Source organism: Carassius gibelio, chromosome A20 (genome assembly GCF_023724105.1).
Source record: "Carassius gibelio isolate Cgi1373 ecotype wild population from Czech Republic chromosome A20, carGib1.2-hapl.c, whole genome shotgun sequence".
Lineage (NCBI taxonomy): Eukaryota > Metazoa > Chordata > Actinopteri > Cypriniformes > Cyprinidae > Carassius > Carassius gibelio.
Genome location: NC_068390.1, coordinates 28,274,202 through 28,298,930, shown reverse-complemented (window position 1 = coordinate 28,298,930; position 24,729 = coordinate 28,274,202). Strand labels below are relative to the sequence as shown.

Below are 24,729 nucleotides of genomic sequence, written 5' to 3'. Positions count from 1 at the left end.
TTAGATTATACAATATTCAGTTTGTGCTGGTCTGACTTAATCAAAATAGTGTTTAAAATTACTTTCTGTTTTACTTTGTGTTTGTATAGACCATAACGCATAAAAGCGCATTAATGGGAACATTAAAGAAAGTTCTTTAAAACAGTAACTAAAAAGTTACTTTTAACAGTAATGCATTACTTTTTGGTGTGAGTAATCAACAAAGTAATTGAGTTACTTTTTGAATTAAGTAACTAGTAACTGTAGCTAGTTAATATTTCTTAGTAACTAGCACAACACTGGTGTTGTCATAACGTTCACCTTGGAGATTGAAAATGTTTCTTTTTTGAGACCCCAGGAGCCCAAATTCAGACCCAGAACAATAAAACCCACAGAAGAGGTGGGAGTTCAGAGGAGGAATCTTTATATTACCAAACTGCAGGGAGAGGAAGAGTAGATATAAGTCATGATCTGCAAGATTAACCACAATTTGAGGCATCGGAGCGAATTCACAAAACATTTGATTCAGATCGGGACTCCGAAGCGCGTTTCGCGAATTATTTGACATCAGGTCTTTCGAGCGGATTTGCAAAGCATTTGATTCTATCATGTAGGCTACTAGATCAACTTTTAATAAAGTTAGTAATCCCACAGTCCATAGCATCAGTAACTGTTTAATTTAGTAAGGGAAAATTAAAACAAAATAAGATGAGTTTCAATTTTTATTTTATTTATGTATCAATGGTCATCTTAACCTCTGTGCAGTGTTCAGGGTATTTCAGGACCCCAAATTAAATTCTAATGCATCTAAATGACATGACACTTAATGACTTTACCAAAACAGAAATTGGGATGTCTGATTGTATATTAGTGTAATAAAATCACTCAGAATGTTCATATAGTGCTTTTGTTTAAAATTGTAATTTTAAATGTTTTCCACCACTTAAGTACGGCAAATTTTTATATGAACATGTATGAAAGCAAGAAATGTAGATATACTTTAAAGTTAACTACATATTTATTTTGTATAAGCATTTCATATAAACATGTAATACTTTTTTTTCAAAAATGTAACATTTAAACAAATTCCATATCAACTGTATAGTAAAAACATTAAAGGAAGTGATGTTACAATTCATGATTGTCTAGATATTGGTGTTTTTAATTTCACCTCTTCAAGCACTTTCTTTTATCACTGCAAATATCAGTACTCAACATTTTGGGATTAAAACATCCAAACATTATGCATTTGTAATTGCAGGTTAAATGCATTTATATCTTGCATTAAACAGTGTGTGTAAACATCTGTCGGGGTCTCTAGAGAGCGATGTGTAGACGATTGAAACTTGAGCCAGAGGTTCTTCACCGCTATGAGGAGACCTTTGACGTTAACGTTCTTCCATCTGGTCTCATCATCCACCCTGATGCTCCACACCTTGGTGCAGATGGCAAAGTGGTGGACCCAAATGAAGAACCTCCCTGTGGCCTGGTAGAGGTTAAGTGCCCTGATGTGAAAGAGATCAGAGAGGCATCCCACGTTGAGTTTATTGGGGACAAAACTTCAATGCAAAACTGAGAAAGAAACACACAATTGGCTTTCCACGGTCAGCTGATGGTTACTGGCTTAGTTAACCTGGTGTGATCTTGTGACAAGTACATGAGGTGACTTCCATGTGGAGAGGGTATGGAGAGATGATGAGCTGATCACAGAGATCACGGCTGAAGTTGTTGAATTCTACTTTGGCATATACATTAATTTTTTGCTAGGAAGAAAATAGGCATGAAAAATTTACCAACATATGATGTTCCTGTTCTATAGTGAATGTAGTTCTATAGTGTTCTATTACAAGAAAAAACAGTTACCCCAATAAGTCATGCTTCAATTAATTATATTTTATTGTTATTTATGTTATATTGTTGCTCATACCTAGATATGATATACCCAGATATGTCAGGAGGGGTTGGTGATTTCTGATGTGTTCAGAATCTGAAACGATATTGCAGATCATAAGTAAAAGTAAAGAGTTAGATTTTTATAAAAAAAAATAATTCTGACTTAAATTTCCCCCCTAAAATCTAAGCATTAAATTCAGCAAGATTATATGTATAATGTTGGTTAAAACCCTGGCTGAGAAGGTAACAAAAGCTTAAACTTACTGGAAGATAGCAAAATGTGCTCATCACAAAGCAGACAAGTTACTAGCAGGTGAAGAGAAGCATGGTGTCACTAGCATGTGTGTAGATGATGCTGATGTCACTAGCATGTGTGTAGATGACGCTGATGTCACTAGCATGTGTGTAGATGATGCTGATGTCACTAGCAGGTGTGTAGATGACGCTGATGTCACTAGCAGGTGTGTAGATGACGCTGATGTCACTAGCAGGTGTGTAGATGACGCTGATGTCACTAGCAGGTGTGTAGATGATGCTGATGTCGCTAGCAGGTGCGTAGATGACGCTGATGTCACTAGCAGGTGTGTAGATGACGCTGATGTCGCTAGCAGGTGCGTAGACGACGCTGACGTCGCTAGCAGGTGTGTAGATGACGCTGATGTCACTAGCAGGTGCGTAGACGACGCTGACGTCGCTAGCAGGTGTGTAGACGATGCTGACGTCGCTAGCAGGTGCGTAGATGATGCTGACGTCGCTAGCAGGTGAGTAGATGATGCTGACGACACTAGCAGGTGTGTAGATGATGCTGATGTCACTAGCAGGTGTGTAGAAGATGCTGATGTCACTAGCAGGTGTGTAGATGATGCTGACGTCACTAGCAGGTGCGTAGATGATGCTGATGTCGCTAGCAGGTGCGTAGATGATGCTGACGTCACTAGCAGGTGTGTAGATGATGCTGACGTCACTAGCAGGTGTGTAGATGATGCTGACGACACTAGCAGGTGCGTAGATGATGCTGACGTCACTAGCAGGTGCGTAGATGATGCTGATGTCGCTAGCAGGTGTGTAGAAGATGCTGATGTCACTAGCAGGTGTGTAGATGATGCTGACGTCACTAGCAGGTGTGTAGATGACGCTGATGTCACTAGCATGTGTGTAGATGATGCTGACGACACTAGCAGGTGTGTAGATGATGCTGACGACACTAGCAGGTGTGTAGATGATGCTGACGTCACTAGCAGGTGTGTAGATGATGCTGATGTCACTAGCAGGTGTGTAGACGATGCTGACGACACTAGCAGGTGTGTAGATGATGCTGACGTCACTAGCAGGTGCGTAGATGATGCTGACGTCACTAGCAGGTGAGTAGATGATGCTGACGACACTAGCAGGTGTGTAGATGATGCTGACGACACTAGCAGGTGTGTAGATGATGCTGACGTCACTAGCAGGTGTGTAGATGATGCTGATGTCACTAGCAGGTGTGTAGATGATGCTGATGTCACTAGCAGGTGAGGAGATGATGCTGATGTCACTGGCAGGTGTTTTTTCCAGCTCCTTTATTTTCCCCATGCCTCAGCAAGAGCACTTAATTAACATAAAGCAAACAACAATTACATGTATTATTTTGTGTTAAACATAACACTTTAATAAAAACAACTCATTAATTTGGAAAGTTACTATCACATTTATGCAATAATATACCAGTTACTTAGAACATCAATTTAAAGTTAAATAACCTACAAACCATTATAAAATAATTTGAATTCTGCTTGTACAACAGATGTTTGTTCAACTGCTCGTATTTCCTACATTCTTGTGGATTTTATTGATAACTTTAAATGTCTTTTTTTAATTCTGTGTGACTTAAGCCAGAAAGAGAGCAGTATAAAAGGGTGATGGCAAAAGTATAAAAACACCGCTTCACTAACCTGCTCGACTGTTAGCATAACTGCTACCATGTGCTACATTAAATGTATAAAGTATAACATTTGATACATCTAACAATACAAATAAAACATACTATATTTGATTAATGTCTATAGTTACCGATAAGCTTTTAAAATAAGTTTTTGTTTTTAAGATTTAGTCACCATCTCGACATTTACTGCTCTGCACCACAAACATCCCGTTTTGACGCGTGATTTAACGTCTCCACAACTTTTCCACGCAAACCTGGAAGGCACAAAACAGGACTCCGGATCGTGTTTCGCGAATCATTTGATCGGGGCTTCGGAGTTCTCAAAACATTTGATTCAGATCGGGACTCCGGAGCGCATTTCGCGAATCATTTGAGATCAGGTCTTTCGAGCGGATTTGCAAAACATTTGATTCTATCATGTAGGCTACTAGATCAAGTTTTAATAAAGAGAAAAGAGATTATGTCTTCTTTTATTATAAACATGAGTGCAGTATTAGCATTGGTATCAACATTATTAGAAATGTCTGAATGAATCAGAATCAAACGATTAAGTGATTAATGCAGATATTTTCTTCCTTAGTATTTCTGTCTTGTTTTCTGGTATAAATTAATGCTTTCAAACGATTAATGGCTTTAGAATATGAGCTGGTCATTCTGTCGATTCATTCAGGGCTGCTCTGGGTTTAGTACAAACACAACACTAGTCTGTGGAGGAATAGTCTCGTCTCTGAGAACAGCTTTCCTCAGCTTTCCTTAAGACTGTCCTTGTCCTGTTTGCAAGTGGCTAAAAGGGAAGAAAAAAGAATACATAGAATAAGTTCACAGTTTTATGAAAAGCAATGAAATCCTTATAATCAAGTGATGATAAACTTAATCGGTAACACTTTTGAATAACGGTCCATTAGTTAATATTAGTTAACTACTTTAGTTAACATGATCTAAGCAAGAACACTCCTTCTACAGCATTTATTAATCTTAGTTGATGTTCATTTCAACATTTACTAATGCATTATTTAAATCAAAAGTTGTTCTAACAATGAAAAACTGTATTTTCATTAACATGAACAAAGATGTATAAATACAGTAATAAATGTACTCTTCACTCTTCATTAACTAAAGGACTAGTATTCTAAAGTGTTACTACTTCATCTTTGTAAATAAGTAACGGTAGTGAAATTAAAGAGAGAAGCTTTAGCTCCATCATTAATCTAGACAGTCAAAGGGCTCACTCTGTATATTGTGCTCATAACATTTAGTTCATTATATAAACGGCAATATAAGTTAAAACGTAATAAGAATTCATTTAAACTTTGAATTCTTATGAAGTCTCAGCTTTCACTGATAACTATGTTAGCGATATCGCTATCTATTATTAATAGTCTGACACTGGCTGTCAACATAATGTTAAAAATGACCAAAAAACATCGAGAAAGAACAGCTGAGTCTTACCTGTGAAAGATAACACCCCGAGATCTGTTTTTATTATCGTGTGACGGTTTGTAGGTATCCAATCTGTCTATGATTCTGGTTTGTTTTCTTCTTTCCTGATGTGAGAGTTATGAGAGTTGTCCGCTCCAATATGGCGGCGACGTTGACGTGCGGTCGAGCGGCCAATGAGGCGTCTAGGTATTTTATTTTATTTATTATTTTTTTGGACTCCAAAGCGCGTTTCGCGAATCATTTGATTGGGGCTTCGGAGTTTGCAAAACATTTGATTCAGATCGGGACTCGAAGCGCGTTTCGCGAATCATTTGATCGGGGCTTCGGAGTTTGCAAAACATTTGATTCAGATCGGGACTCGAAGCGCGTTTCGCGAATCATTTGAGATCGGGGCTTCGGAGTTTGCAAAACATTTGATTCAGATCGGGACTCGAAGCGCGTTTCGCGAATCATTTGATCGGGGCTTCGGAGCGAGTTTGCAAAACATTTGATTCAGATCGGGACTCGAAGCGCGTTTCGCGAATCATTTGATCGGGGCTTCGGAGCGAGTTTGCAAAACATTTGATTCTATCATGTACTTGTCTAGATCAACTTTTAATAAAGAGAAAAGAGGTTTAGGGACAGATATTTGTTAATAGCCTGTTAGTAATCCCACAGTCCATAGCATCAGTAACTGTATAATTTAGTAAGGGAAAATTAAAACAACATAGGATGAGTTTCAATTTTTTTTTTTTTTGTAGCAATGGTCATCTTAACCTCTGTGCAGTGTTCATGGTATTTCAGGACCCCAAATTAAATTGTAATTCTAATACTGCATCATACAAGTGTTTATTTGAGTTGAATATTTCGATATTCATGTAAGGAAACGAAGCCATAATTTGATACGTTTACATTTACATTTATTCATTTAGCAGACGCTTTTATCCAAAGCGACTTACAAATGAGGATAAAAAACAACAACACAACAAAAACAACAAAAAGAGCAACAAAAAGTTTATAAGCGAGAATAAATAAGATGCTTGCAAAATGAAGGCAGATATTGTCTGATATGTTAAGAAATAATATAAAATAAAAATGCTGAATAATTTTGCCAAAATATTTGACTCAAAAAGTCCAGATGATTCAAGCTGTTCGTGACTGTGAGTGTAACAGCGGCAGCAGAGATTATTAACCGGAAATGGAAACATTTAAAACTCTGATTCCTCGATTTAAAAAAATAAATAAAAATGTAGCAAAACATCACATTCAGATGATATGTAGAAGTCTCTGTGATTATCAGTGTCAGACTGTGTGTGGTGTTTTGTCCGGGGCTCGTGGGACAGGCGCACTACTCTGACTGTGACGTCATCATCCTGGGGAGGGACTTTGAGAGGATTCAGATCATCCCAGGAGCCAAACACGGGAACATCCAGGTGGACACACACACACACACACGGTTCTGGCGTCCAAACAACATCAAGGTCTTTATAAACTGTTACAGCACTTACTCAGAGTGACACATAGCATAGCTTTTAGCCTCATGGTTGTAGTTTGAGGTTTAGGAATTAGTTTTTTTTAGCTGTCTTCTGCTGAATGCTAAAAAGATGATGCTCTGAACACCAAACTGTTGATGGTACCCATTCACTTCCATGTATTTCTTCCAGTAGCATAGAAGTCAATGGGTGCCGTCAACTGTTCGCTCTCAAAAAAACATCTTTAGTGTTCAGCAGAAAAAAAAGCACTTGTTCAGGCTGAGGAAGAGTAAACGATCGCAGGATTTGATTGTTTGATTCCTCTCACACAGACAATACAGTTATATGAGTGTTAATCTAAACTGTGTTTGAATATGAAGCACTTTGTGTGTGAAGACATTTGTGAATCAACCAATCAGCTGTCACTCGATTTCAGAGCCGCTAACTAGAATAAGATCACAGCTACTTTTATTTTCAGTATAAATATGGAGTTGATAACACGAGACTTGATGAAATAATACTGTGATAAAGGTAAAGCATATTTATAATCATCGAGGCTCCTGCAGACGTATGTTTTAGGAAGATTGTCCAGGGTTTATTTTTACTCTTTTCTTTTACCTGCCACCGTTCGACTCGGACACAAACACAAGAGATTTTAATTTGATGAAGGTCATGGTGTTCTTCTTCACCGCAGAGAATGATGCTCTTCCTCTTGTTTTCCAGCTCAAATATCTGAACATCCTTAAATCGAGAAGCATTTACTGAAATATAAATGAGTTCATGATTAAAACAAGAACAAATATCTGTCAGCGGCTGAGAAAAACAATAGTTTTCACCTTTGGCAGATTTTTTTCCCCCGTTTTAAGAATTAACCAATAAAAATCTAAAAATAAATATATTGAGTAGATAATTAAAATTCATATCTGAGGTCATTATGCATCTCCTGCAAATGTCTTGGTTTGATGATGTTCATATATTAGCACTGGAATACAGAGGGTAATCATTGTTTCTTCTCCAGATTATTGCTGATGTGAGGAAGCAGTGAGGAATCCGCTGTATCAAGCTCTCTGCCCTTTAACCTCTCAAATCTGAATATATACGCCAATCAATCTAATTTTATATCGAGTATGAAGAGATCTGTAATATACTTGACTGTATGTAATGAGAAAATAAATTACTTAATGCAACATCCATTATTTCTTTGCTGGGTTTAAAAGTTTTTTTTTTTTATGAATGATTATGTCTTCTTTTATTATAAACATGAGTGCAGTATTAGCATTGGTATCAACATTATTAGAAATGTCTGAATGAATCAGAATCAAACGATTAATGGCTTTAGAATATGAGCTGGTCATTCTGTCGATTCATTCAGGGCTGCTCTGGGTTTAGTACAAACACAACACTAGTCTGTGGAGGAATAGTCTCGTCTCTGAGAACAGCTTTCCTCAGCTTTCCTTAAGACTGTCCTTGTCCTGTTTGCAAGTGGCTAAAAGGGAAGAAAAAAGAATACATAGAATAAGTTCACAGTTTTATGAAAAGCAATGAAATCCTTATAATCAAGTGATGATAAACTTAATCGGTAACACTTTTGAATAACGGTCCATTAGTTAATATTAGTCAACTACTTTAGTTAACATGATCTAAGCAAGAACAATCCTTCTACAGCATTTATTAATCTTAGTTGATGTTCATTTCAACATTTACTAATGCATTATTTAAATCAAAAGTTGTGCTAACAATGAAAAACTGTATTTTCATTAACATGAACAAAGATGTACAAATACAGTAGTAAATGTACTGTTCATTGTTCATGTTTGTTAATGAATTAACTGACATTAACTAAAGGACTAGTATTCTAAAGTGTTACCACTTCATCTTTGTAAATAAGTAACGGTAGTGAAATTAAAGAGAGAAGCTTTAGCTCCATCATTAATCTAGACAGTCAAAGGGCTCACTCTGTATATTGTGCTCATAACACCATTTAGTTCATTATTTAAAAGGCAATATAAGTTTAAACCTAATAAGAATTCATTTAAACTTTGAATTCTTATGAAGTCTCAGCTTTCACTGATAACTACGTTAGCGATATCGCTATCTATTATTAATAGTCTGACACTGGCTGTCAACATAATGTTAAAAATGACCAAAAAAACATCGAGAAAGAACAGCTGAGTCTTACCTGTGAAAGATAACACCCCGAGATCTGTTTTTATTATCGTGTGACGGTTTGTAGGTATCCAATCTGTCTATGATTCTGGTTTGTTTTCTTCTTTCCTGATGTGAGAGTTATGAGAGTTGTCCGCTCCAATATGGCGGCGACGTTGACGTGCGGTCGAGCGGCCAATGAGGCGTCTAGGTATTTTATTTTATTTATTTTTTATTTATTTATTTTTTTTGGACTCCGAAGCGCGTTTCGGGAATCGTTTGATCGGGGCTTCGGAGCTTGCAAAACATTTGATTCAGATCGGGACTCCGAAGCGCGTTTCGCGAATTATTTGATCGGGGCTTCGGAGCGAGTTTGCAAAACATTTCATTCAGATCGGGACTCCGAAGCGCGTTTCGCGAATTATTTGATCGGAACTTCGGAGCGAGTTTGCAAAACATTTGATTCAGATCGGGACTCCGAAGCGCGTTTCGCGAATTATTTGATCGGGGCTTCGGAGCGAGTTTGCAAAACATTTGATTCAGATCGGGACTCCGAAGCGCGTTTCGCGAATTATTTGATCGGGGCTTCGGAGCGAGTTTGCAAAACATTTCATTCAGATCGGGACTCCGAAGCGCGTTTCGCGAATTATTTGATCGGAACTTCGGAGCGAGTTTGCAAAACATTTGATTCAGATCGGGACTCCGAAGCGCGTTTCGCGAATTATTTGATCGGGGCTTCGGAGCGAGTTTGCAAAACATTTGATTCAGATCGGGACTCCGAAGCGCGTTTCGCGAATTATTTGATCGGGGCTTCGGAGCGAGTTTGCAAAACATTTGATTCAGATCGGGACTCCGAAGCGCGTTTCGCGAATTATTTGATCGGGGCTTCGGAGCGAGTTTGCAAAACATTTGATTCAGATCGGGACTCCGAAGCGCGTTTCGTGAATCATTTGATCGGGGCGTATAGTTTCTACAATATTTAGTAGTAGCTTACACGATTTATCTATATCATTTTACTTTAGCTTTATTTCAATTACAGAAAACAGTTTTTAGTAGTTTCAGTCTTAGTTAACAACAATGACACATAGTTGGTTGCTTTGGAAATTACTAGTTAGGAATAAAAGTGTAACTGTGTGTGCTTATTTTACATATTTATTTTTTAAAATAAAATGTAAAAATTATATATTTTTTGTACGAGTTTCTGTCTTCTGCTGAATGCTAAAAAGATGATGCTTTGAACACCAAACGGTTGATGGTACCCATTCACTTCCATAGTATTTAATCCTGTAGCATAGAAGTCAATGGGTGCCGTCAACTGTTCGCTCTCAAAAAAAACAAAAACATCTTCTTTAGTGTTCAGCAGAAAAAAAAAGCACTTGTTCAGGCTGAGGAAGAGTAAACGATCGCAGGATTTGATTCTTTGATTCCTCTCACACAAACAATACAGTTATATGAGTGTTAATCTAAACTGTGTTTGAATATGAAGCACTTTGTGTGTGAAGACATTTGTGAATCAACCAATCAGCTGTCACTCGATTTCAGAGCCGCTAACTAGAATAAGATCACAGCTACTTTTATTTTCAGTATAAATATGGAGTTGATAACACGAGGCTTGATGAAATAAATTAATATATTGAGTAGATAATAAGAATTAATATCTGAGGTCATTATGCATCTCCTGTAAATGTCTTGGTTTGATGATGTTCATATATTAGCACTGGAATACAGAGTGTAATCATTTTTTCTTCCCCAGATTATTGCTGATGTGAGGAAGCAGTGAGGAATCCGCTGTATCAAGCTCTCTGCCCTTTAACCTCTCAAATCTGAATATATACGCCAATCAATCTAATTTTATATCGAGTATGAAGAGATCTGTAATATACTTGACTGTATGTAATGAGAAAATAAATTACTTAATGCAACATCCATTATTTCTTTGCTGGGTTTAAAAGTTTTTTTTTATGAATGATTATGTCTTCTTTTATTATAAACATGAGTGCAGTATTAGCATTGGTATCAACATTATTAGAAATGTCTGAATGAATCAGAATCAAACGATTAAGTGATTAATACAGAGATTTTCTTCCTTAGTATTTCTGTCTTGTTTTCTGGTATAAATGAATGCTTTCAAACGATTAATGGCTTTAGAATATGAGCTGGTCATTCTGTCGATTCATTCAGGGCTGCTCTGGGTTTAGTACAAACACAACACTAGTCTGTGGAGGAATAGTCTCGTCTCTGAGAACAGCTTTCCTCAGCTTTCCTTAAGACTGTCCTTGTCCTGTTTGCAAGTGGCTAAAAGGGAAGAAAAAAGAATACATAGAATAAGTTCACAGTTTTATGAAAAGCAATGAAATCCTTATAATCAAGTGATGATAAACTTAATCGGTAACACTTTTGAATAACGGTCCATTAGTTAATATTAGTCAACTGCTTTAGTTAACATGATCTAAGCAAGAACAATCCTTCTACAGCATTTATTAATCTTAGTTGATGTTCATTTCAACATTTCCTAATGCATTATTTAAATCAAAAGTTGTGCTAACAATGAAAAACTGTATTTTCATTAACATGAACAAAGATGTACAAATACAGTAATAAATGTACTCTTCATTGTTTGTTCATGTTTGTTAATGAATTAACTGACATTAACTAAAGGACTAGTATTCTAAAGTGTTACTATTTCATCTTTGTAAATAAGTAACGGTAGTGAAATTAAAGAGAGAAGCTTTAGCTCCATCATTAATCTAGACAGTCAAAGGGCTCACTCTGTATATTGTGCTCATAACACCATTTAGTTCATTATTTAAAAGGCAATATAAGTTTAAACGTAATAAGAATTCATTTAAACTTTGAATTCTTATGAAGTCTCAGCTTTCACTGATAACTACGTTAGCGATATCGCTATCTATTATTAATAGTCTGACACTGGCTGTCAACATAATGTTAAAAATGACCAAAAAAACATCGAGAAAGAACAGCTGAGTCTTACCTGTGCAAGATAACACCCCTAGATCTGTTTTTATTATCGTGTGACGGTTTGTAGGTATCCAATCTGTCTATGATTCTGGTTTGTTTTCTTCTTTCCTGATGTGAGAGTTATGAGAGTTGTCCGCTCCAATATGGCGGCGACGTTGACGTGCGGTCGAGCGGCCAATGAGGCGTCTAGGTATTTTATTTTATTTATTTTTTATTTATTTATTTTTTTTGGACTCCGAAGCGCGTTTCGGGAATCGTTTGATCGGGGCTTCGGAGCTTGCAAAACATTTGATTCAGATCGGGACTCCGAAGCGCGTTTCGCGAATTATTTGATCGGGGCTTCGGAGCGAGTTTGCAAAACATTTGATTCAGATCGGGACTCCGAAGCGCGTTTCGCGAATTATTTGATCGGGGCTTCGGAGCGAGTTTGCAAAACATTTGATTCAGATCGGGACTCCGAAGCGCGTTTCGCGAATTATTTGATCGGGGCTTCGGAGCGAGTTTGCAAAACATTTGATTCAGATCGGGACTCCGAAGCGCGTTTCGCGAATTATTTGATCGGGGCGTATAGTTTTTACAATATTTAGTAGTAGCTTACACGATTTATCTATATCATTTTACTTTAGCTTTATTTCAATTACAGAAAACTGTTTTTAGTAGTTTCAGTCTTAGTTAACAACAATGACACATAGTTGGTTGCTTTGGAAATTACTAGTTAGGAATAAAAGTGTAACTGTGTGTGCTTATTTTGCATATTTATTTTTTAAAATAAAATGTAAAAATTATATATTTTTTTGTACGAGTTTCTGTCTTCTGCTGAATGCTAAAAAGATGATGCTTTGAACACCAAACGGTTGATGGTACCCATTCACTTCCATAGTATTTCATCCTGTAGCATAGAAGTCAATGGGTGCCGTCAACTGTTCGCTCTCAAAAAAAAAATAAAACATCTTCTTTAGTGTTCAGCAGAAAAAAAAGCACTTGTTCAGGCTGAGGAAGAGTAAATAATCGCAGGATTTGATTGTTTGATTCCTCTCACACAAACAATACAGTTATATGAGTGTTAATCTAAACTGTGTTTGAATATGAAGCACTTTGTGTGTGAAGACATTTGTGAATCAACCAGTCAGCTGTCACTCGATTTCAGAGCCGCTAACTAGAATAAGATCACAGCTACTTTTATTTTCAGTATAAATATGGAGTTGATAACACGAGACTTGATGAAATAAATTAATATATTGAGTAGATAATTAAAATTAATATCTGAGGTCATTATGCATCTCCTGCAAATGTCTTGGTTTGATGATGTTCATATATTAGCACTGGAATACAGAGGGTAATCATTTTTTCTTCCCCAGATTATTGCTGATGTGAGGAAGCAGTGAGGAATCCGCTGTATCAAGCTCTCTGCCCTTTAACCTCTCAAATCTGAATATATACGCCAATCAATCTAATTTTATATCGAGTATGAAGAGATCTGTAATATACTTGACTGTATGTAATGAGAAAATAAATTACTTAATGCAACATCCATTATTTCTTTGCTGGGTTTAAAAGTTTTTTTATGAATGATTATGTCTTCTTTTATTATAAACATGAGTGCAGTATTAGCATTGGTATCAACATTATTAGAAATGTCTGAATGAATCAGAATCAAACGATTAAGTGATTAATGCAGAGATTTTCTTCTTTAGTATTTCTGTCTTGTTTTCTGGTATAAATTAATGCTTTCAAACGATTAATGGCTTTAGAATATGAGCTGGTCATTCTGTCGATTCATTCAGGGCTGCTCTGGGTTTAGTACAAACACAACACTAGTCTGTGGAGGAATAGTCTCGTCTCTGAGAACAGCTTTCCTCAGCTTTCCTTAAGACTGTCCTTGTCCTGTTTGCAAGTGGCTAAAAGGGAAGAAAAAAGAATACATAGAATAAGTTCACAGTTTTATGAAAAGCAATGAAATCCTTATAATCAAGTGATGATAAACTTAATCGGTAACACTTTTGAATAACGGTCCATTAGTTAATATTAGTTAACTACTTTAGTTAACATGATCTAAGCAAGAACAATCCTTCTACAGCATTTATTAATCTTAGTTGATGTTCATTTCAACATTTACTAATGCATTATTTAAATCAAAAGTTGTGCTAACAATGAAAAACTGTATTTTCATTAACATGAACAAAGATGTACAAATACAGTAATAAATGTACTGTTCATTGTTCATGTTTGTTAATGAATTAACTGACATTAACTAAAGGACTAGTATTCTAAAGTGTTACTACATCTTTGTAAATAAGTAACGGTAGTGAAATTAAAGAGAGAAGCTTTAGCTCCATCATTAATCTAGACAGTCAAAGGGCTCACTCTGTATATTGTGCTCATAACACCATTTAGTTCATTATATAAACGGCAATATAAGTTAAAACGTAATAAGAATTCATTTAAACTTTGAATTCTTATGAAGTCTCAGCTTTCACTGATAACTATGTTAGCGATATCGCTATCTATTATTAATAGTCTGACACTGGCTGTCAACATAATGTTAAAAATGACCAAAAAACATCGAGAAAGAACAGCTGAGTCTTACCTGTGAAAGATAACACCCCGAGATCTGTTTTTATTATCGTGTGACGGTTTGTAGGTATCCAATCTGTCTATGATTCTGGTTTGTTTTCTTCTTTCCTGATGTGAGAGTTATGAGAGTTGTCCGCTCCAATATGGCGGCGACGTTGACGTGCGGTCGAGCGGCCAATGAGGCGTCTAGGTATTTTATTTATTTATTTTTTTGGACTCCGAAGCGCGTTTCGTGAATCATTTGATCGGAGCTTCGGAGTTTGCAAAACATTTGATTCAGAACGGGACTCCAAAGCGCGTTTCGCGAATCATTTGATCGGGAGCTTCGGAGCGAGTTTGCAAAACATTTGATTCAGATCGGGACTCCGAAGCGCGTTTCGCGAATCATTTGATCGGGAGCTTCGGAGTTTGCAAAACATTTGATTCAGATCGGGACTCCGAAGCGCATTTCGTGAATCATTTGATCGGGAGCTTCGGAGCGAGTTTGCAAAACATTTGATTCAGAACGGGACTCCAAAGCGCGTTTCGCGAATCATTTGATCGGGAGCTTCGGAGCGAGTTTGCAAAACATTTGATTCAGATCGGGACTCCGAAGCGCGTTTCGCGAATCATTTGATCGGGAGCTTCGGAGTTTGCAAAACATTTGATTCAGATCGGGACTCCGAAGCGCGTTTCGCGAATCATTTGATCGGGAGCTTCGGAGTTTGCAAAACATTTGATTCAGATCGGGACTCCGAAGCGCATTTCGTGAATCATTTGATCGGGAGCTTCGGAGCGAGTTTGCAAAACATTTGATTCAGATCGGGACTCCGAAGCGCGTTTCGCGAATCATTTGATCGGGAGCTTCGGAGTTTGCAAAACATTTGATTCAGATCGGGACTCCGAAGCGCGTTTCGCGAATCATTTGATCGGGAGCTTCGGAGTTTGCAAAACATTTGATTCAGATCGGGACTCCGAAGCGCATTTCGTGAATCATTTGATCGGGAGCTTCGGAGCGAGTTTGCAAAACATTTGATTCAGATCGGGACTCGAAGCGCGTTTCGTGAATCATTTGATCGGGAGCTTCGGAGCGAGTTTGCAAAACATTTGATTCTATCATGTAGGCTACTAGATCAAGTTTTAATAAAGAGAAAAGAGGTTTAGAGACAGATTTTTGTTAATAGCCTGTTAGTAAACCCACAGTCCATAGCATCAGTAACTGTATAATTTAGTAAGGGAAAATTAAAACAACATAGGATGAGTTTCAATTTTTTTTTTTTGTATCAATGGTCATCGTAACCTCTGTGCAGTGTTCAGGGTATTTCAGGACCCCAAATTAAATTCTAATTCTAATACTGCATCATACAAGTGTTTATTTGAGTTGAATATTTCGATATTCATGTAAGGAAACGAAGCCATAATTTGATAAGTTTACATTTACATTTATTCATTTAGCAGACGCTTTTATCCAAAGCGACTTACAAATGAGGATAAAAAACAACAACACAACAAAAACAACAAAAAGTTTATAAGCGAGAATAAACAAGATGCTTGCAAAATGAAGGCAGATATTGTCTGATATGTTAAGAAATAATATAAAATAAAAATGCAAAATAATTTTGCCAAAATATTTGACTCAAAAAGTCCAGATGATTCAAGCTGTTCGTGACTGTGAGTGTAACAGCAGCAGCAGAGATTATTAACCGTGAATGAAAACATTTAAAACTCTGATTCCTCGATTTAAAAAAATAAATAAAAATGTAGCAAAACATCACATTCAGATGATATGTAGAAGTCTCTGTGATTATCAGTGTCAGACTGTGTGTGGTGTTTTGTCCGGGGCTCGTGGGACAGGCGCACTACTCTGGCTGTGACGTCATCATCCTGGGGAGGGACTTTGAGAGGATTCAGATCATCCCAGGAGCCAAACACGGGAACATCCAGGTGGACACACACATACACACACACGCACACACACACGCACACACACACACACACACACACACGGTTCTGGCGTCCAAACAACATCTAGGTCTTTATAAACTGTTACAGCACTTACTCAGAGTGACACATAGCATAGCTTTTAGCCTCATGGTTGTAGTTTGAGGTTTAGGAATTAGTTTTTTTTAGCTTTCTTCTGCTGAATGCTAAAAAGATGATGCTCTGAACACCAAACTGTTGATGGTACCCATTCACTTCCATAGTATTTCTTCCAGTAGCATAGAAGTCAATGGGTGCCGTCAACTGTTCGCTGTCAAAAAAACATCTTTAGTGTTCAGCAGAGAAAAAAAGAACTTGTTCAGGCTGAGGAAGAGTAAACGATCGCAGGATTTGATTGTTTGATTCCTCTCACACAGACGATACAGTTATATGAGTGTTAATCTAAACTGTGTTTGAATATGAAGCACTTTGTGTGTGAAGACATTTGTGAATCAACCAATCAGCTGTCACTCGATTTCAGAGCCGCTAACTAGAATAAGATCACAGCTACTTTTATTTTCAGTATAAATATGGAGTTGATAACACGAGGCTTGATGAAATAATACTGTGATAAAGATAAAGCATATTTATAATCATTGAGGCTCCTGCAGACGTATGTTTCAGGAAGATTGTCCAGGGTTTATTTTTTACTCTTTTCTTTTACCTGCCACCGTTCGACTCAGACACAAACACGAGAGATTTTAATCTTATGAAGGTCATGGTGTTCTTCTTCACTGCAGAGAATGATGCTCTTCCTCTTGTTTTCCAGCTCAAATATCTGAACATCCTTAAATCGAGAAGCATTTACTGAAATATAAATGAGTTCATGATTAAAACAAGAACAAATATCTGTCAGCGGCTGAGAAAAACAATAGTTTTCACCTTTGGCAGATTTTTTCCCCCGTTTTAAGAATTAACCAATAAAAATCAAAAAATAAATATATTGAGTAGATAATTAAAATTAATATCTGAGGTCATTATGCATCTCCTGTAAATGTCTTGGTTTGATGATGTTCATATATTAGCACTGGAATACAGAGTGTAATCATTGTTTCTTCTCCAGATTATTGCTGATGTGAGGAAGCAGTGAGGAATCCGCTGTATAGTGATCATGCTCTCTGCCCTTTAACCTCTCAAATCTGAATATATACGCCAATCAATCTAATTTTATATCGAGTATGAAGAGATCTGTAATATACTTGACTGTATGTAATGAGAAAATAAATTACTTAATGCAACATCTATTATTTCTTTGCTGGGTTTAAAAGTTTTTTTATGAATGATTATGTCTTCTTTTATTATAAACATGAGTGCAGTATTAGCATTGGTATCAACATTATTAGAAATGTCTGAATGAATCAGAATCAAACGATTAAGTGATTAATACAGAGATTTTCTTCCTTAGTATTTCTGTCTTGTTTTCTGGTATAAATTAATGCTTTCAAACGATTAATGGCTTTAGAATATGAGCTGGTCATTCTGTCGATTCATTCAGGGCTGCTCTGGGTTTAGTACAAACACAACACTAGTCTGTGGAGGAATAGTCTCGTCTCTGAGAACAGCTTTCCTCAGCTTTCCTTAAGACTGTCCTTGTCCTGTTTGCAAGTGGCTAAAAGGGAAGAAAAAAGAATACATAGAATAAGTTCACAGTTTTATGAAAAGCAATGAAATCCTTATAATCAAGTGATGATAAACTTAATCGGTAACACTTTTGAATAACGGTCCATTAGTTAATATTAGTTAACTACTTTAGTTAACATGATCTAAGCAAGAACACTCCTTCTACAGCATTTATTAATCTTAGTTGATGTTCATTTCAACATTTACTAATGCATTATTTAAATCAAAAATTTGTGCTAACAATGAAAAACTGTATTTTCATTAACATGAACAAAGATGTATAAATACAGTAATAAATGTACTCTTCATTGTTTGTTAATGAATTAACTAACATTAACTAAAGGACTAGTATTCTACAGTGTTACCACTTCATCTTTGTAAATAAGTAACGGTAGTGAAATTAAAGAGAGAAGCTTTAGCTCCATCATTAATCTAGACAGTCAAAGGGCTCACTCTGTATATTGTGCTAATAACACCATTTAGTTTATTATATAAACGGCAATATAAGTTAAAACGTAATAAGAATTCATTTAAACTTTGAATTCTTATGAAGTCTCAGCTTTCACTGATAACTACGTTAGCGATATCGCTATCTATTATTAATAGTCTGACACTGGCTGTCAACATAATGTTAAAAATGACCAAAAAACATCGGGAAAGAACAGCTGAGTCTTACCTGTGAAAGATAACACCCCGAGATCTGTTTTTATTATCGTGTGACGGTTTGTAGGTATCCAATCTGTCTATGATTCTGGTTTGTTTTCTTCTTTCCTGATGTGAGAGTTATGAGAGTTGTCCGCTCCAATATGGCGGCGACGTTGACGTGCGGTCGAGCGGCCAATGAGGCGTCTAGGTATTTTATTTTATTTATTTTTTATTTATTTTATTTTTTTGGACTCCGAAGCGCGTTTCGGGAATCGTTTGATCGGGGCTTCGGAGTTTGCAAAACATTTTATTCAGATCGGGACTCCGAAGCGCGTTTCGCAAATTATTTGATCGGGGCTTCGGAGTTTGCAAAACATTTGATTCAGATCGGGACTCCGAAGCGCGTTTCGCGAATCATTTGATCGGGGCTTCGGAGTTTGCAAAACATTTGATTCAGATCGGGACTCCGAAGCGCGTTTCGTGAATCATTTGATCGGGGCGTATAGTTTCTACAATATTTAGTAGTAGCTTACACGATTTATCTATATCATTTTACTTTAGCTTTATTTCAATTACAGAAAACTGTTTTTAGTAGTTTCAGTCTTAGTTAACAACAATGACACATAGTTGGTTGCTTTGGAAATTACTAGTTAGGAATAAAAGTGTAACTGTGTGTGCTTATTTTACATATTTATTTTTTAAAATAAAATGTAAAAATTATATATTTTTTTGTACGAGTTTCTGTCTTCTGCTGAATGCTAAAAAGATGATGCTTTGAACACCAAACGGTTGATGGTACCCATTCACTTCCATAGTATTTCATCCTGTAGCATAGAAGTCAATGGGTGCCGTCAACTGTTCGCTCTCAAAAAAAAAAAAAAAACATCTTCTTTAGTGTTCAGCAGAAAAAAAAGCACTTGTTCAGGCTGAGGAAGAGTAAATGATCGCAGGATTTGATTCTTTGATTCCTCTCACACAAACAATACAGTTATATGAGTGTTAATCTAAACTGTGTTTGAATATGAAGCACTTTGTGTGTGAAGACATTTGTGAATCAACCAATCAGCTGTCACTCGATTTCAGAGCCGCTAACTAGAATAAGATCACAGCTACTTTTATTTTCAGTATAAATATGGAGTTGATAACACGAGGCTTGATTAAATAAATTAATATATTGAGTAGATAATTAAAATTAATATCTGAGGTCATTATGCATCTCCTGCAAATGTCTTGGTTTGATGATGTTCATATATTAGCACTGGAATACAGAGTGTAATCATTGTTTCTTCCCCAGATTATTGCTGATGTGAGGAAGCAGTGAGGAATCCGCTGTATCAAGCTCTCTGCCCTTTAACCTCTCAAATCTGAATATATACGCCAATCAATCTAATTTTATATCGAGTATGAAGAGATCTGTAATATACTTGACTGTATGTAATGAGAAAATAAATTACTTAATGCAACATCTATTATTTCTTTGCTGGGTTTAAAAGTTTTTTTATGAATGATTATGTCTTCTTTTATTATAAACATGAGTGCAGTATTAGCATTGGTATCAACATTATTAGAAATGTCTGAATGAATCAGAATCAAACGATTAAGTGATTAATACCGAGATTTTCTTCCTTAGTATTTCTGTCTTGTTTTCTGGTATAAATGAATGCTTTCAAACGATTAATGGCTTTAGAATATGAGCTGGTCATTCTGTCGATTCATTCAGGGCTGCTCTGGGTTTAGTACAAACACAACACTAGTCTGTGGAGGAATAGTCTCGTCTCTGAGAACAGCTTTCCTCAGCTTTCCTTAAGACTGTCCTTGTCCTGTTTACAAATGGCTAAAAGGGAAGAAAAAAGAATACATAGAATAAGTTCACAGTTTTATGAAAAGCAATGAAATCCTTATAATCAAGTGATGATACACTTAATCGGTAACACTTTTGAATAACGGTCCATTAGTTAATATTAGTCAACTACTTTAGTTAACATGATCTAAGCAAGAACAATCCTTCTACAGCATTTATTAATCTTAGTTGATGTTCATTTCAACATTTACTAATGCATTATTTAAATCAAAAGTTGTGCTAACAATGAAAAACTGTATTTTCATTAACATGAACAAAGATGTATAAATACAGTAATAAATGTACTCTTCATTGTTTGTTCATGTTTGTTAATGAATTAACTAACATTAACTAAAGGACTAGTATTCTAAAGTGTTACTATATCTTTGTAAATAAGTAACGGTAGTGAAATTAAAGAGAGAAGCTTTAGCTCCATCATTAATCTAGACAGTCAAAGGGCTCACTCTGTATATTGTGCTCATAACACCATTTAGTTCATTATTTAAAAGGCAATATAAGTTAAAACGTAATAAGAATTCATTTAAACTTTGAATTCTTATGAAGTCTCAGCTTTCACTGATAACTACGTTAGCGATATCGCTATCTATTATTAATAGTCTGACACTGGCTGTCAACATAATGTTAAAAATGACCAAAAAACATCGAGAAAGAACAGCTGAGTCTTACCTGTGAAAGATAACACCCCGAGATCTGTTTTTATTATCGTGTGACGGTTTGTAGGTATCCAATCTGTCTATGATTCTGGTTTGTTTTCTTCTTTCCTGATGTGAGAGTTATGAGAGTTGTCCGCTCCAATATGGCGGCGACGGTGACGTGCGGTCGAGCGGCCAATGAGGCATCTAGGTATTTTATTTTATTTATTATTTATTTATTTATTTATTTTTTGGACTCCGAAGCGCTTTTCGCGAATCATTTGATCGGGGCTTCGGAGTTTGCAAAACATTTGATTCAGATCGGGACTCAAAGCGCGTTTCGCGAATCATTTGAGATCGGGGCTTCGGAGTTTGCAAAACATTTGATTCAGATCGGGACTCGAAGCGCGTTTCGCGAATCATTTGATCGGGGCTTCGGAGTTTGCAAAACATTTGATTCAGATCGGGACTCGAAGCGCGTTTCGCGAATCATTTGAGATCGGGGCTTCGGAGTTTGCAAAACATTTGATTCAGATCGGGACTCGAAGCGCGTTTCGCGAATCATTTGAGATCGGGGCTTCGGAGTTTGCAAAACATTTGATTCAGATCGGGACTCGAAGCGCGTTTCGCGAATCATTTGATCGGGGCTTCGGAGTTTGCAAAACATTTGATTCAGATCGGGACTCCGAAGCGCGTTTCGTGAATCATTTGATCGGGGGCTTCGGAGTTTGCAAAACATTTGATTCAGATCGGGACTCCGAAGCGCGTTTCGTGAATCATTTGATCGGGGGCTTCGGAGTATGCAAAACATTTGATTCAGATCGGGACTCCGAAGCTCGTTTCGCGAATCATTTGAGATCGGGGCTTCGGAGTTTGCAAAACATTTGATTCAGATCGGGACTCCGAAGCGCGTTTCGCGAATCATTTGATCGGGGCTTCGGAGTTTGCAAAACATTTGATTCAGATCGGGACTCCGAAGCGCATTTCGCGAATCATTTGATCGGGAGCTTCGGAGTTTGCAAAACATTTGATTCAGATCGGGACTCGAAGCGCGTTTCGCGAATCATTTGATCGGGGCTTCGGAGTTTGCAAAACATTTGATTCAGATCGGGACTCCGAAGCGCGTTTCGCGAATCATTTGATCGGGGCTTCGGAGTTTGCAAAACATTTGATTCAGATCGGGACTCCGAAGCGCGTTTCGTGAATCATTTGATCGGGGGCTTCGGAGTTTGCAAAACATTTATTCAGATCGGGACTCGAAGTGCGTTTCGTGAATCATTTGATCGGGAGCTTCGGAGCGAGTTTGCAAAACATTTGATTTTATCATGTAGGCTACTAGATCAAGTTTTAATAAAGAGAAAAGAGGTTTAGAGACAGATTTTTGTTAATAGCCTGTTAGTAATCCCACAGTCCATAGCATCAGTAACTGTATAATTTAGTAAGGGAAAATTAAAACAACATAGGATGAGTTTTTTTTTGTAGCAATGGTCATCGTAACCTGTTTAGGGTATTTCAGGACCCCAAATTAAATTCTAATTCTAATACTGCATCATACAAGTGTTTATTTGAGTTGAATATTTCGATATTCATGTAAGGAAACGAAGCCATAATTTGATAAGTTTACATTTACATTTATTCATTTAGCAGACGCTTTTATCCAAAGCGACTTACAAATGAGGATAAAAAACAACAACACAACAAAAACAACAAAAAGAGCAACAAAAAGTTTATAAGCGAGAATAAACAAGATGCTTGCAAAATGAAGGCAGATATTGTCTGATATGTTAAGAAATAATATAAAATAAAAATGCTAAATAATTTTGCCAAAATATTTGACTCAAAAAGTCCAGATGATTCAAGCTGTTCGTGACTGTGAGTGTAACAGCAGCAGCAGAGATTATTAACCGGAAATGAAAACATTTAAATCTCTGATTCCTCGATTTAAAAAAATAAATAAAAATGTAGCAAAACATTAGATTCAGATGATATGTAGAAGTCTCTGTGATGATCAGTGTCAGACTGTGTGTGGTGTTTTGTCCGGGGCTCGTGGGACAGGCGCACTACTCTGACTGTGACGTCATCATCCTGGGGAGGGACTTTGAGAGGATTCAGATCATCCCAGGAGCCAAACACGGGAACATCCAGGTGGACACACACACACACACACACACACACACGGTTCTGGCGTCCAAACAACATCAAGGTCTTTATAAACTGTTACAGCACTTACTCAGAGTGACACATAGCATAGCTTTTAGCCTCATGGTTGTAGTTTGAGGTTTAGGAATTAGTTTTTTTTTAGCTGTCTTCTGCTGAATGCTAAAAAGATGATGCTTTGAACACCAAACGGTTGATGGTACCCATTCACTTCCATAGTATTTCTTCCTGTAGCATAGAAGTCAATGGGTGCCGTCAACTGTTCGCTCTCAAAACAAAAAAAAACATCTTCTTTAGTGTTCAGCAGAAAAAAAAGCACTTGTTCAGGCTGAGGAAGAGTAAATGATCGCAGGATTTGATTGTTTGATTCCTCTCACACAAACAATACAGTTATATGAGTGTTAATCTAAACTGTGTTTGAATATGAAGCACTTTGTGTGTGAAGACATTTGTGAATCAACCAATCAGCTGTCACTCGATTTCAGAGCCGCTAACTAGAATAAGATCACAGCTACTATTATTTTCAGTATAAATATGGAGTTGATAACACGAGACTTGATGAAATAAATTAATATATTGAGTAGATAATTAAAATTAATATCTGAGGTCATTATGCATCTCCTGCAAATGTCTTGGTTTGATGATGTTCATATATTAGCACTGGAATACAGAGTGTAATCATTGTTTCTTCTCCAGATTATTGCTGATGTGAGGAAGCAGTGAGGAATCCGCTGTATAGTGATCATGCTCTCTGCCCTTTAACCTCTCAAATCTGAATATATACGCCAATCAATCTAATTTTATATCGAGTATGAAGAGATCTGTAATATACTTGACTGTATGTAATGAGAAAATAAATCACTTATTGCAACATCCATTATTTCTTTGCTGGGTTTAAAAGTTTTTTTTATGAATGATTATGTCTTCTTTTATTATAAACATGAGTGCAGTATTAGCATTGGTATCAACATTATTAGAAATGTCTGAATGAATCAGAATCAAACGATTAAGTGATTAATACAGAGATTTTCTTCCTTAGTATTTCTGTCTTGTTTTCTGGTATAAATTAATGCTTTCAAACGATTAATGGCTTTAGAATATGAGCTGGTCATTCTGTCGATTCATTCAGGGCTGCTCTGGGTTTAGTACAAACACAACACTAGTCTGTGGAGGAATAGTCTCGTCTCTGAGAACAGCTTTCCTCAGCTTTCCTTAAGACTGTCCTTGTCCTGTTTGCAAGTGGCTAAAAGGGAAGAAAAAAGAATACATAGAATAAGTTCACAGTTTTATGAAAAGCAATGAAATCCTTATAATCAAGTGATGATAAACTTAATCGGTAACACTTTTGAATAACGGTCCATTAGTTAATATTAGTCAACTACTTTAGTTAACATGATCTAAGCAAGAACAATCCTTCTACAGCATTTATTAATCTTAGTTGATGTTCATTTCAACATTTACTAATGCATTATT

General features: G+C 36.6%; 1 protein-coding gene across 24 annotated transcripts in view; it reads right to left on the bottom strand.

The window, feature by feature from the left end:
* Nucleotides 1-978: 978 nt before the first annotated feature.
* Nucleotides 979-24,729, bottom strand: part of LOC127938753 (DNA-directed RNA polymerase II subunit RPB1-like) — a 28,680-nt gene continuing 4,929 nt past the window's right edge. For 2 of the 24 annotated variants that reach the window (XR_008148798.1, XR_008148796.1), the window contains exon 2: nt 13,342-13,706. Coding sequence is in view for 7 of the 24 variants with exons in the window: in XM_052535593.1 (XP_052391553.1) it covers nt 2,179-3,444 (1,266 nt within the window). In the remaining 17 variants the exon portion in view is untranslated. Of the gene's footprint in view, nt 1,485-1,568; nt 1,743-1,906; nt 4,578-5,242; nt 5,430-6,625; nt 8,171-8,863; nt 10,083-10,171; nt 11,125-13,341; nt 13,707-14,395; nt 14,636-15,655; nt 17,951-18,637; nt 20,441-21,133; nt 21,749-22,627; nt 24,500-24,729 lie in introns of those variants that run through there. The other 22 variants (XR_008148794.1, XR_008148792.1, XR_008148790.1 and 19 more) reach the window with 20 other exon arrangements.